The sequence below is a fragment of the Lycorma delicatula genome, chromosome 7 (genome assembly GCF_047948215.1).
Source record: "Lycorma delicatula isolate Av1 chromosome 7, ASM4794821v1, whole genome shotgun sequence".
NCBI lineage: Eukaryota > Metazoa > Arthropoda > Insecta > Hemiptera > Fulgoridae > Lycorma > Lycorma delicatula.
In genome coordinates, this window is record NC_134461.1 from 147,572,006 (window position 1) to 147,587,026 (window position 15,021).

General features: G+C 33.8%; 1 protein-coding gene across 3 annotated transcripts; it reads left to right on the forward strand.

The window, feature by feature from the left end:
- The first annotated feature begins 3,866 nt into the window (after positions 1–3,866).
- On the forward strand, positions 3,867–12,659 carry LOC142327960 (S-formylglutathione hydrolase-like). 3 transcript variants are annotated; one of them, XM_075371384.1, is made up of 6 exons: positions 3,867–3,889; positions 5,994–6,061; positions 7,536–7,723; positions 10,436–10,625; positions 11,969–12,191; positions 12,356–12,659. In XM_075371384.1, the coding sequence occupies exons 2-6, from the start codon at positions 5,994–5,996 to the stop codon at positions 12,536–12,538; spliced, it is 852 nt and encodes a 283-aa protein (XP_075227499.1). In that variant the 5' UTR covers positions 3,867–3,889; the 3' UTR covers positions 12,539–12,659. The 3 variants fall into 3 exon arrangements, with proteins under 3 accessions (XP_075227499.1, XP_075227497.1, XP_075227498.1); XM_075371382.1 differs by having other exon boundaries at positions 3,889–4,018; XM_075371383.1 differs by lacking the exon at positions 3,867–3,889 and adding an exon at positions 4,042–4,148.
- Positions 12,660–15,021: the final 2,362 nt, after the last annotated feature.

Genomic DNA, 15,021 nt, shown 5'->3' on the forward strand with positions numbered 1-15,021 from the left:
GCACAGAAGTGCCTGACTGCAGGCTCTTCTGGTATTTCTGCTAATTCAATACCAAACAACTCAGGGCACAATATCACTTCCTTGCTGGAATTTTGTGTACTGTGGGCCAGCACTATTACCTCATCCTTCACTACATACCTAAGTGCTAGGAGCTTCTGATTCTGTTCATTGTCAATCACCTCAATCATCAAGGCACCACTCCTAAGCTTTTTAATAGATTTGGGAAACCCAAGGTCCATTGCTATAAATCTATTTATTAAATCTTTTATTAAACCTTAAGAGAATGATTTACCTTATTCGTTATACTGCATTATAAGAAAACGTACACTAGAAAATTTAACACTGCCTGTTACATTATTTGTTTCTATATCTCCATCTTCAGCTGACAAGGTCGGCCGAAGTTCTTTTTAAAATCCCGGGTTTGTTGATTTTTCAAGTCCACCAACAACTACTTTAATGGCAGAGACATGTGGTTCTCACCAGTATCGGCGATATAACAGACCAGTATAAAATCCCGTATTTTCGATATAAAATAAATCTATTAAAGATTGGGTTATGTAGTAGATTCCATTTTTTCCCCCATTTTAATACGAGACATGTAGGATAAAAACGAATTCTACAGAATTTAGTATGATACGAAACTACTAAAAATGCAATTTAAAATAAATTGTGATACATTTCATTCATCGCATCTCTTTCGTTAAGATCTAAAATATAAATGATTTACAAAAAACAGCTCAACATAAATATGTTTAGGCATACAGTTTTATGTATAAAAAAAGTCTTATATTGAAATATTAAAGAAATTTCATGTAGTAGAAAATGATCGAATGAAAGTTTAAGCTTGACAGAATGTGTTTCGATTTCATCTTTTGCATAGAGTTGAAGATGAAATTGTCTATAGAGTTCCATATAGATGAAGTCATACTTGCCCCTAAATAATCTTTTTTCAAAAAAAGAATGATCACTAATTTAATAATGACAATGTAAATGTAATAAAGGCACTTTCACGCATCGCTGTTAATCAGTTTGAATGATGTGATTTATATAATGCATTATACCTCACTTATAGGCTGGGCCATGCCCTAATAACATTTAGACAAAATCTGGGCAAGTCTATGGTGACTCATCAAAAGGTCCACGAGAGGGAGCTGACGGAGATATATAAGTCTTTTCAGCATCTTAATGACGCAATGGCTGACGTGGATACTAAATCACAGGGGACACAGGCCGAACACTCCAGGGCAGAAGAACTGACAGACATTCTTGAATCCGAACTGACCGACGAACAATTAATCTATAGATTGCCTGGTCGCTGGTCCACATGGGCCATGAATAGAGTGACTTCCGTTGACCCTCAATCTGACAGTTCTGACAGATGTAATTTTGTAGACTTGAACAAGCAAATGACACCTAGTACTGCTAGCGGCAAATATGCTAACGCTAAACCGGGGGCAATCAGCATAGACAATACCACGATTCTAGACGAAGATAATGTTTCTACTAATTGGACTAGATACACGGTCTTTTACGACTCATCAGCAGGAGACCGCGCTACAGCCGCCACAATCCTTACGGCGTTGAAACGAGTCGTGGTGAAAACTAGCGCTTCGGTCTTCGTGGTTCCACCGGGACCCGCGGGTACAACGATAAGGAAATTGATCATATATCTGACCAGAAAAGAGAAGGAGCTCCCGAAGATGGTCCTGCCCAGATTGGGGGACTCGGTTCGGGCTCGCTCAAGATCGGATTCAACCAGAAGGGGCACATCACCGGTAACTGATAGCAAGACTATCGTTATTAAGGCTGAGGGAAAGACTTATGCCGACCTGTTAAGAACAATGAAAAACAAAGTCACCCAGGAAGAGGCAGGCAAGGTCCTTTCCCTCCGGAAAGGCCGAAATGAAGCATTAGAGGTGAGGATAAAAGGGGCGCAGAAGGCAGGAGAACTCACCACTCTTCTGAGAGATCGGGCAGCAGAACTTCAGGTGGACCTACGTTCTAGGGGTGACAGAAGGACTGTGGTCCATATTACGGACCTCGACATAGACACAACCGAAAAGGAGGTGAGAGAAGCGGTTTCCAGAGTTGTTGGCGCGGGGGAGACATTCCAGGTCACCTCCCTCAGGAAAGCATATGGCGACACTAAAAACGCCACCGTCATCACGACACATAGAGGCGCCACAAAGCTGGTGGCATCAAGACTACGAGTTGGTTGGGTACATTATAGGACCTACATTCGTGTAGAAGGAGAGCGCTGCTACCATTGTTGGGGCACCGGACATGGTAGCAGAGACTGTAAGGGCCCGGACAGAACCAATTTCTGTTATAACTGCGGTGGCACTGGACACCGTATCCGGGAATGCAGAGAGGCATCCAGATCTCTTGATTGCCGTAGCCTAAACCACCTCACCGGGGGCACTGAATGCGGAATGAAGCGCGATGCCTAAAGTCTTACTAATCAATAACCATCGAAGCCTCCTATCCCATGACTTGGTGGAGGAGACAGCTAATACTGGAGAGTACAACTTTGTTGTTGCCACTGAGCCTAACGTATACTCTGCGGCTGGGTCTCGATGGGTGCCAGATACCGCTAGGGATGTGGCTATCGAGAAAATTACTATGCAGGACTGATGCATACCCGACCGGAGCAGCTCTCGGAGTGGCTCTTGGCTATGTCCGGAAACTGGAATAATTTTGCAATATTTGCAAGAACAGTTATCAGAATAAAAGAAGATGAGGCAAGACGACTGGGATACTGAGGGGTGTAGTTTATTGTAGGGCTGGGCGGACAGCCCCGTTCCTGAGGGCTCACATGCCCTGGTGTGTGGGTTCCCGTGATGGAGCGGGGACTCCTGGAGTCCGTTAGGTGCGAATGAATGAAAAGACCGAGACCCGGCCGGCGGTGTGGGTTCCCGGATACGCTTTGGCTCCTGCGCCGTCGGTTTGATGCTGGCAAAAGGAAAGACCGAGACCCGGTCTCCGGCGGGGGGGCTGGGAACGGCATAGCCGGGCCTGGTTCTTACGTTGGAGATTAGAGGCAGGCAATTAAAACATCCGGAAAGAACACGTCCCCGAGTCGAGTATACTTAATTGGATGTCCGGCTCGGGGATGTAGGGGGAAAAAAAAAGAATGCATTATGTACCGGTCAGTATAAAAAATGTATTTATTCATTTACGCGTCCTCCTTAAAGTGTTAACTTATAAACAACCTTTATTTTTCTCTAAGCACATGATAATATATTTCAATATTTATACAATAAATTAGCTAATATATAACTAAATTTTAAAAATTAATGAGCTCAGTTTCATACAGAGTGAAGTTATTTCATTAACCCACACTGTAAAAGGTTTTTTATGTGGAAATAAAATAACTTTGCTATGCAATTAACTCCACTTTATTTCGTTCATTCTGACTGGTATTATTTAACGACAGCTGATGTTTTTGATAATGAAATGAATTTTTTGTAGCATGTGAAAAAATTCCAGTACTCTTACCACTCCGCCACGGAAAACGGCATTGTAAAATACAGTGTAGCATTTAGGTGACTATTGCATTTTGTTGATACGATGAAGTGGCAATGTCAGTTCCATAATTCGTATTGAGTTTTTCTGCACGTGATAAATTTTAATTTAATGTTATCAAATAATTTTATTAAATTTGTTCTTTGTAACTTTTTTTTCAAGGAATGAGAAAAAAAGTTAAAATTTTGTTATATAATACGGCATTCTTTGGTTTGCTACAACCAGACGTTAATAACTTTTTTTTATTTGTTGATATTAATAAAACCCGGGATATTAATAAAACCCGTTACTTCTGGCGGAGCGTGTCTTCTTAGATCAATATCATGTATGGCAATTATATTCAAATTCTTTTGACCTATTTTCTGTAAGTATTGTGGAAGATATTGAACCTTACATTTATAATGAACGACCCATCATTACAATGACGATATACATTAAACGATTAACAAAGGTGCTGCCAACAGTCAGTGTAATCGTTAAACAAGCGAAAAAGGTACTGTAATCAGATAATTTGTAGGTTATATGGTATATGGTTTTTATTCGCGATTGTTTTACAGCGATAACGATAGGATCTGAACCCGCTTTAATTCATATTTATTACATAAAATAATACCGATTAAAAAGTACGTAGTCCAAAAAGTAGTCGTAGCTAAACCAGCCTAATCCGGCAATATTTTTGAATTTCAACTGTTATCGGTGGTTAATTGTTTTTTTGCTGGCTTATGAATTTCTTTTTTTTATAAAACTACAGAATTTTTACACTTTGCATGATGCATCGCATCGTTATTGAATAAGAAATATGTCTGAATTTAATAATTGAAACGGTCAATATATTCTTGTTATAGGCGAATCCTGCGGCTAACCTCAAAAATATTTACACACTACTTGTTCCATAAAATTTTTAAACCCGTTTTTCTTTTTCTGTTCGATTTATTGGTACTGTAAGAATTCGTATAATAATGTCACCAGTTAAAGAAATTATTTATTTTGCAATTACTATTTCGACATTTTTCAAACAGTAAATGAAAATATTAAAGATAAAGATTTGCTGCATTTATTGTCATTTCTGCATCATCAAAGCTTGTGTAATTAATTAGAAGTAGGCAGCTTTTAATTAAATATCCTATAATATTTGTTATAACTTGTGTATTTTCTTAGAATTACTAGCGCCCAAAACGTTAAGGGATACAAAAATTAGCTGTTAGTTCATTGTTTGGCACTTACATGTATGAACATTGTAAACCAATATTTAAAAAATTAAAGGCATAATTATGAATGTGAAATTTTTGCTAAAAAGAATAATCACTTATTTTAAAAAAAATAATATCTATATCAATCCAGCATGCGATAATTGCTGAAATATTTAAGCCCCCTTGTTTTTTTTGTGGGGGCTTAGTAGTTTATAAAAGTGATATTTTACTTCAATAATTCCAGTTCAGTGCAATATCATTTATTTAGAAAGTATACAAATAAAAAAGACTGAAAGTACCATAATGCCCCTTGTTTAATGGGATCACAAAGCAGACCAATATATATATCCTAGTTTTGGTGTACTAAATATTTCAAATTTCAATTTTTTGGTCAACAGGGTTTAAAGATATGAGGAAACAACTTTAGAAGTAATGTTGAATATCCTTCCACCCCTTCTTCTTCTTTTTCCTGTTTAGCCTCCGGTAACTACCGTTTAGATAATTCTTCAGAGGATGAATGAGGATAATATGTATGAGTGTAATTGAAGTGTTAGTCTTGTACATTCTCAGTTCGACCATTCCTGAGATGTGTGGTTAATTGAAACCCAACCACCAAAGAACACCGGTATCCACGATCTAGTATTCAAATCCATGTAAAAATATCTGGCTTTACTAGGACTTGAACGCTGTAACTTTCGACTTCCAAATCAGCTGATTTGGGAAGACGCTTTAACCACTAGACCAACCCGGTGGGTTATCCTTCCACCCCTAAACTGGATCAACTTAAAACATTGAAATTTTAATTAGCACTTTAACCGCGCTAAACCTCAATTTTCCACTACTATATAAAAAACAAAATTGTGAAAACTACTACTCACAATTTTTTAATTTCCTTCAATGTTTAATAACATCAATGCATCATATGTTGAAATTTTTTGAGCCAGACAATTAATCTTAACTCATATTAATGCACGAATATGTGTATGTGCTGTAGATACATATACATATTTTTGAAAATTTCTATAATTTTTGTTATTTATCTTGGAAACGGTCAACATATTCAAAAATCCCCTTCACATAAAATTTTACCTAATCACTATTCTTTTACTTTATAACTGTGCTGCTGTAGCAGCAACAAAGCTTTGGCTGGTAAAGTGAAAATTATATGAAAATCAATATGAAAGCTTGGTGGTTTTTTAAACCTAAAATTCATTTGAATCAGGCCTAAAGTGTTATAGCAAATCATAAATAATTCAAAATTTTTTGTTTTTTTTTCAGATGGGTTTAACTGAAGTTTCTAGTAATTTTTGTTTTGGCGGTTATCAAAAGACATTTTCACATGAAAGGCAAGTATATACCCATTTAAAAAATATTAATGTAATCATATATACTTATATGTGTGTTTATATATACAAGATAACAAATAACTTTTCAACCATTAAACACACAAAAATTAAATTTATCAAATCCCTTAACTACCTTAAAAAAATTTATTTTCGAACATAATAATACTAACAGGAAAGGGCTAACTCAGTAATTTTTAAAAGGAAAGTATATGGTTGTCATTTATCATTTTAAAGTGAATTGAAAAATAAAAGTTTTGATCCAAAAAACATTCAGCTATAATAGTCCTAACCAAAATGGTCACCATTCAAGTAGATTTTTCAAAAGTTGTTTATAGTACACCTCAAGTAGTGATTATATGATGAAAAATAGATTATTTTAAGCTAGAAATATTTGATCAATTTTATTTTTGTATAATGTTTTGTTAAGCATGAGGCATGGTTGACTTTTGAAATGAGGTATGAAAAATTTTAAATTGCCACCATTTTGGTTTGGGGAGGTTGTCATATCCTAATGTTTTTTAAATCAAAATTTTTGTTTTTCAGTTTCATTTAAAATGATTTATAACAACTATATATTTTTCATTAAAAATTTTGACAAAGATTTCTGAATAGAAGAATAGTTACAACATATTTTTCTTAGTTTTCAGTAACTTAGGAACTAATGGATCTTTTCTAATGGTTGCTTATTTCATTAAACTTCCTGTAGAACAACTTGTGCTTGAACAAATTATCATTCGAATGATACAGCACAGCCCTTAACTCTAATTACTGTTAGAAGGAACGATGTTTTTAGTGTTTTGTTGGTTTCATTACTCGTCAACCTCTTTGAGTAACAAAATAAATTTTAGATGGTTTTAAAGTACATAAAAAGTATTTACTGGTGTAAACGATTTTTTTTTTATTTTTGCCACCTTCCCACTTCTGGGCCCCAAAAATAAGACATTTTCGAAATTTATGTTTTGATGGTCTTTTTTTATAAGTACTACTAGTACCTAAGAGTTAAAAGGTAAAAGCAGTCCTTCATTATTTATTTTGGGCCCAAAATTTGAAAAAGCAATAATTTGTAAACATAACTTCAGTAAATATTACAAGATTTCGTTATGTAACAAAATGAATTTTGAGTTCACTAAGATGAATCTTTACTCTTTCCAAAAAGCCCTTTTTGACCCTGTACAATGTAAAATAAGAATGCTACAGTTCATGGAAAAAGTGACAAAAATGGCCGTTTTTACCTACTGGTGAGTTAAAAAATAGTCTATTACTCAAGAAAAAAAAATTATTTTAAAAACATAAAAAAATATTTTTTGGTCACTACAAGGGTGGGTATTTAACACCAAATATCATCAAAATAAAAAATAGTGATGCACTGATCATTTGTTGAATTAAAATGGAATACCCCTGGTATTCTTCATCCCTTCCTTTGATTCATACAATATGATTACAGTTGATTAATTAATTTCTTCTTTTTTTTCAGCTCTGAACTAAAATGCAAAATGCAGTTTTCTGTATATATTCCTCCACAAGTTGACACAAATAAAGTACCCGTTATATATTGGTTATCCGGTTTAGAATGTACAGAACAAAATTTTCCTCAGAAGGCTGGTGCTCAGCGAATAGCATCTGAATTAGGAATTCTTATTGTATGCCCTGATACTAGTCCACGTGAGTATTTTTTTTTAAACTTTCATTGTTCGAAGAGTTATTTAAATTGGATTATTTTGTTTTAATTGATTAGATTTAGTTAAGAAAATTTCTGGATCTTTAATTTTTCTCAGCACCATCGGAAAAATTTTGCAACTCTGGATCAAGAGAGCCAACATTTTTTAGGTCTGTTCAGAAAATAATCAAACATTTTTAATTATGCGCAAATGGAGATATTTAGTGACGTGCAGTTGGCATAATTGTGTTCTGCATAACCTTTTCTGTAACCACATGTTCTTGTATTGTTGATATCTTGTTTAGTGTTTGTGTTATTGTTATTTGAATGCAACATGCTTAAGTGTTAGTAGTGATTTTCGGAAGCAACAATACAATCTAAAATTTTGTGTGAAGCTGGGGAAAATTTGCACAGAAATTTTTTTTAACTTTTGAAACAAGTTTACGGAAATGATGCTCTGGGTTGTATGCAATGTTACGAATGGTTTACGATTTAAAAGTGGTTGTCAGTCGATTGAAGATGACCCTCGACCAGGAAGGCCTTCGACTTAAACTGATGACATCCGCGTTCAGAAAAATCAACTATCTGGTGCATGCAAATCGCTGATTGACTGTCACAGAACTTGCAGAAGAGATTAGCATCTTGATTAGATTGTGCCATGAAATTTTGACTGAAAAATTGAACATGCATTGAGTTGCTGCAAAGTTTGTTCGTCGTGCGATGACCAAACAGCAGAAAGAACATCGAGTGGACGTTTGTCTGCAACTTCTTGAACAAGCCGATGACAAAACATTCATGCAAAGGATCATAACAGGAGATGAAAGCTGGGTTTATGTCTACAACAATGAAACAAAAGTTCAATCATAATGGATGGCAAAGGATATCCACGCTCCAAGAAAGCACGTCAGTCTCGATCCAAAGTGATGTTCTCTGTTTTTCTCAATTTTAATGGAATTGTGAATTTTGAATTCTTACCTCAATGTGAATCGGTGAACTGTGTATACTATCAAGGCGGTTTACAATGGTTATGTGAAAAAATCCAAAAAAGAAACCGGAGTTGTGGCGAGACAGCTCATGGTTGCTTCACCACGAAAATGTGCCCATGCACTCGGGTTTGTCAGTTTGTCAGACCTGGCTCCCTGCATTTTCTTAATATTTCTGAAATTAAAAGGACACAGTTTTGAGACTGTTGATGACATTAAAGCAAATTTGTTGGACCTTAAAGGCGATTTCTAATGAAGCTATCCAGAACTGCTTTGTGAAGTGGAAACGCTGGTGGGAAAAATGTGCGAGTAAGGGAGGAAGTACTTTAAACAGGACAAGAACCAATAATCTGTAAAATTAATAACGATTAAAAAAATAAATTTCGGTTATTTTCTGAATAGACCTCGTGCATAATATATACAGAAAAAATAATTTTCAAATTTCATCAAATTGTTCAGAAAAAACAGGCCAACATGCATCGTTTCAGAATCTTTCAATGCTAAAATTGTGATTGTTTTTAACCTAGAAGGAGTCATGAAATGTCAAGATGTAAAAATTGTTGTGTATAAAGTTTGATCCGATTAACATTAGATACTTTCTGTTATGTAATATATTGTATAAGCAATATTGACAGCCATACAGCTGGAAAAGTTACCAATACGATTTCTCTATGTAAAATATTAGAGTAATCCTCTATTTTTCCATTTGATTGAATGATAAAAAAGAATTTTAAATTGAGATACAGATCTTATTTGCTCCAAAAAGCCACAATATTTTTTTTACTATTCCCCTCATTAACTAAAGTGGTATAAAATCACTGTGAGATCTTCAGAATAAAGGTTTATGTCAGCTGGCGGATGAAAGGCATACTTTGTGAGCATTGCACACCATTTGTTATAAATATACAGTCAAAGGTTTTTGTCAGCAAAATTTAGTTTTAGTCCCAAAATACTGTTATAATTCTTTTGTTTTAGTAGTATCTGCTTGACTTTTTTGGGTTGTTAACAACCCAAAAAAGTTTGTTTTTGTTTGCAGTCTTTTGTCGAGTATAACTCGACAATGAAATTTACATTCCTTTTTCAAGTACGGCTTGACATGTTTAAACTAACTGTGGCTGTGCACAGAAATTCAAAATCAAACTGACATTGTTTGTAATATTATATTCAATACTGATAGAATCGAAAATAGACCGTTTTACACTTAATTACATTCTTGATGTGAGATTTTGTATTTTGTGAGTCAGCAAATACCAGTCATTCTAGTAATTTTTTTAACTGATTCCGATATTAAGAATGACTTTAATGATAGTAGTGATGAAGGTCTTATTTATAATTTTCAAGAAAGTAATCGAGAAAATGCTATTTTGGACAACTGAAAATGAAGGAAGATAAAAAGATTGTGTTTTATAGAAAGAATTTTACTCTCGATGAATTTTTAAATAATATTAATTAAAAGATTTAAAAAAGCCTTGAATATTCTTCATCCTGTACAATGTGAATATAAATATGTAATCAAATAATTGTCATTAACACCTTCTGAAATGCGATTTATTTTGTCATTCTGCTCTGATTAAGCTCTTACCACAGTTTTCCTTAATCCATCCAGGTAAATTCTATGTTATTTGTCCATGCATATCTACCTAATCTTGGTGTGATCTAACTATAATGTACTGATCAGAACAAAAAATTTATTTCCAGCTAAGTGTAAAATTAAAAAAACAAATTTTTTTATAGGTGGATGCAATATCGACGGTGAAAATGATAGTTGGGATTTTGGAACCGGTGCTGGATTTTATTTGAATGCTTCTAGAGAACCGTGGAATAAAAATTATAGAATGTATTCATATGTAACTGCTGAACTTCCTGCGTTAATTACTGAAAATTTTCCAGTAATTTCGACAAAACAGAGTATTATGGGACATAGGTTGGTATATTTATTTTTAGAAAATTAAAATTATTATAATATATACATATTAAAATAGAATGTAATAATTTATTTAGTTATTAAAACAATAATGGCTGACACCGTTTTTATATTGGTGCTATTATAACTGCCAATAGGTGATAATGAATTTTTTAGTATATGAAAAATGTCATATCTGACCAGTATCTCCCTATCAGGAGTCTAACTGTAAGACTTTTGCCTTATTTGCGATAGCCGTAAATAGTATAACAAACTGTGTGTGAAAACCATTTATGTGTTCTTTATTTCTTGGTAATTTTTCAATTTACATTTAGAACTTAAAGGAGCTAAAGGAACAATGTTTAAAAATGCCAGACATGTTGAGAGTTTTATCTAATGCTCGTTGGGGAGCTGATCGATTATGCATCTTTCGTTTCTACCAGGCTGTGGTCCATTCCTTCCTAAACTATCGCTGTATGGCTTATTCGTCCACTTGGTTCACTGTTCTTAGAATTCTCGATGTAGTATATCATTCATCCATCCATCTTGCTACAGGTACATTTTGTTCAAGCCCAGTGGTAAGATTGTTGGAAATTGGTGAGCCATCCCTTTGGAATAGACAAAACCAAATGATTTGTTCTTATGTAGCTCATATTAAAGCGCAGTGAAATCATCCAACCTTTGATGTGGTGCTCTCTAATCCACATTTGAATTGATACCAGGAACAGCCACGAGCTCAGTGCCTTTTCTTAACTCTAAATATACAGTTACCTCCAGAACCACCTGTTTCTCAATGTTATTAACCCCCCTCCTTCCTTGGCGGCCTTTCTTGTGAGTTATTGCTTTAGCCTTTGTGAATATTAAAAAAAGAACACGAATCTGGTTGTTACAAAACAAATTTTTTCATATTGTAAATAGCACCACATACATGTGGAGTGTTTCATATTGTTATACGGCAATGTGTTAAAAGTTTAAACTAGTGAGTATCATATAAAGTATCTTGCGGAACAATGAATTGACGATATTGTCTAATATCATAAGATTTCTTAAAACTGAACATCTGGATTCAAAAATCTGATTAATACTAAAATATGTTTTTATAATAATTTATTATATTACTTTTGTGTCCTGACACTGATAACAACACCTCATTATGCACCCAAGAGAAAAATACCAGTATTCGAATCTGTAACCTCCAAATGTAAGGTGGGATCTTGCGTTCCACCCAGAGGTTTCAAGTCCTGATCACGCATGTTATTTTTTTATTTGTAAAAAAATTCATCATCCAAGTTTGCCAGTCCATTGTTATTATCATATAATTAAATTTGTTGTATTCATTAATGATCGTATATAATATTTTTCAGTATGGGTGGACATGGTGCATTAATATGCGCATTGAAAAATCCTGGAAAATACTGTAGCGTCTCTGCCTTTGCACCGATTTGTCATCCGTCGGCTTGTCCATGGGGACGTAAAGCATTTTCTGGTTATCTTGGAGGTGAAGATGGAAGCAATTGGGATGAATGGGATGCTACAAAACTTGTTGCCAAGTACGATGGGCCACCATTAGAAATATTTATTGATCAGGTAACATTTTACTTAATTTATTTATTTTAGACACAACAAATTTACCGGTTTTCAAATTTTTTTATTTTTATATATAATATTGAGATTTTGGTTTCTTGTTTGCTTACGCTCTTTATTAAGTTGTTATTAATTACATCAATGTTTTTTTTTTTTTTTTTTTTCAGGGAATGGCTGATAAATTTCTGACTGTTGGGCAGTTACAACCGGAAGTATTTGTCGATGCTTGTAAAAATGCTGAGATGGCTGTTATTTTAAAAAAACGTGAGAGTTATGATCACGGGTATTATTTCATCGCTACTTTTATAGAGGAACATTTAAAATTTCATGCGCGTTACCTTAAAGTTTAATTTTTATTTAAATTTCCTTTACCCTACGGATAAATAATATATTTGTACTTAGCGTGATATTTCTTTTTTTTTTACAATTGTAATTTTTGTAAAATAAAAAAAAATTGTTTTTTTTCAAATATTTTTAAACTGTATTTATTACGCTCTATTTACCTCACTCTACACACATTATTTACTACACTCTATCCGGTGCGGAAGACAATTCAAAAATATGTCATAACTCTACCCTTTTTATATTTAAAATTTTTATAAATTGTATTCTATAATTGCTACCTGTTCTTCGACCTTATTATTCTTCAGGGCCAATTTAATCCAAATTTAAAATTTTTTAAGAAACAATTGAATTTGGTTGGTAGACCAAGAGGGCTGCAGAAGAGATGGAACAAACTGAAGGAGGCTGTTGAAGGGTGAGGGATGAAACTGAGACTATTTCAGGAAGAATTATTGAAAGATATGAGTAGAAGCAAATAGAGGTTATTTCTAAAGGACTTAAGACATTAATATATGAATTAAAGGTAAAGAAAAACTTTACACCTAACATTTGATTAAATCAGATATGTTAACTCGGACAGGAAATATGTTCAACATATAATTATTTTCATAGTAAGTTCAGTAAACAGTTTTGTTTAAGGATGAAACTTGGATTTTGGTTGTATGGTGTTATGATGTATAACAGTATTTTCTATTAAAATGATAAAGAAAACATTTTATTAATGAAAGTTAAAAATATTTATTTGTACCTATAAAATGAGGTAATTTTGTTACTGAGCAAAGCTATGGTATGACTGAATGTAACTTGTATCTGCTACCTGGTCACCAGCAGCTGATAAAGGAACTAACAGAATGAATTGAGTCCAAAGATTCGATATAGGATTATAAGTTTTTCTTGTTTGAGAATCATATGATCCAATGTACTTTTATAGATGACTGTATTTTCCTTAACATAGAATCCACTTTAAACGTATATAAAATGGTTTATATACTTCCAAGACTGATCAGTTTGTCTATCATATCATTAGAAGACAATTTTAAAACTGGGAAAACATAATTGGAATACATTAACAATGATTTTTATTTGATTAGAAACAGATGAATATTTGAACATATAAGTTATCTGGTATAATATAAATCGAGAAAAAGATTATTTAGCACTCTTGCGACTTTAACGAGAAATTTGAGTACCTAGCACATTAAGTAAATTTACGTCAAATTTTATTGTTTAAGAATACTATCAGTTTGATCTAGTGTTAAAATCATTGTAGTAGAAAGTTATGAGTATATCAAATCCTAGTTACGATAAGTTAATTTTTTATATGAATTTGAACCCTTCAGAGCATATACCAGTATACGAAGGTGAATCAGATTTAAATGGTAATTTTGCTATTCAACACAGCAAGCAGTTCCGAGCTGAATGGTGGAGTAGGGAGGGTTAATGTTTGGTGTGTTAAGAGTGGGGGAACCAGCTTGATTAGATCCCCCACTCTGTTCTGTCATCAATACAGCACATTTTTTCTCAAAATATAATTTAAAATGGCAAATCTATTATCGTTTAAAAAAATGATAAACTAGCTAAATCTTATAGTACTTATATTTATAAATATAAATGAAATAGTATACTAAAAAATTTATTAAATTGGAAATTTAACGAAAATTTCATAACATATATGCATTCTTATAATCATGAGAACATTTTAGGGGGTCTAAAAACTAAAACTATAAGAAAATACATAATTATTGTATATTTAAAAATGTAGTTCATTGATTGAATCAATATTGAAGCACATTATGAATTTATTTTTAGTGTTCCTTTTTTATTTCATTCATTTTCTTCGTGTTCATTACGCTGCAAACAAGTCGGAACAGTCTTTGCTGTGTGCTCTTTACATCTAGGCGATGAACAGCTGCCGCATTGATACTGCATAAATCGTTTTTGTACATGGCGCAGTAGAAAGCATGGCCTTCCATATAAGAGTTTGTTGGTGGTGGTCAGGAAAGTTGTGCTACCTGCTGTACTTTTTGCTTAAAGCTGACATGAAGATGTAGTAGGAGGATTGCCCTTCTAATGAGGGTTGGCTGCACCAGGAATTTTGCCAGCTGGGTGAGACTTGTGTGTTTGATCTAAACACTATCTGAGAGTTTATAGCGCCAATGTTCAATATGGATATTACTGATTCCAGAAACCATCATACTCGCTTTTCAAGTGATCCATAATGAGCACACTTTCCTTTGTGGAATTATAAAATGTTTTAAGTTCTGGTTTCAAGTCTCCTAGATCAACGGCATCATTGTTATGCATTGTTGAAACCAGGAAGATGTTTTTGCCATTCTTGGGGGAAATATGAAGTCAGTAGGCAATTGCTGGGGCGTTTTCCAAATGCAAACAAAGAGGATTTCATAGAACGATCCCTAATAACAATGAGTTCAATCGGGATTTGAGGTTTGTTCTTGTGAATCGTGCCTACAATAGTCAGTATATGATTTTG

What these genes read in the sequence shown, in the direction of transcription:
- LOC142327960 (XM_075371382.1), top strand. Translation starts at nt 3,947, where the DNA reads ATGACGATATACATTAAACGATTAACAAAGGTGCTGCCAACAGTCAGT. An exon ending in ATGCCCTGATACTAGTCCAC is followed by an intron (nt 7,724 to 10,435) that starts GTGAGTATTTTT and finishes ATTTTTTTATAG; the next exon opens with GTGGATGCAATATCGACGGT. An exon ending in TAGAAATATTTATTGATCAG is followed by an intron (nt 12,192 to 12,355) that starts GTAACATTTTAC and finishes TTTTTTTTTCAG; the next exon opens with GGAATGGCTGATAAATTTCT.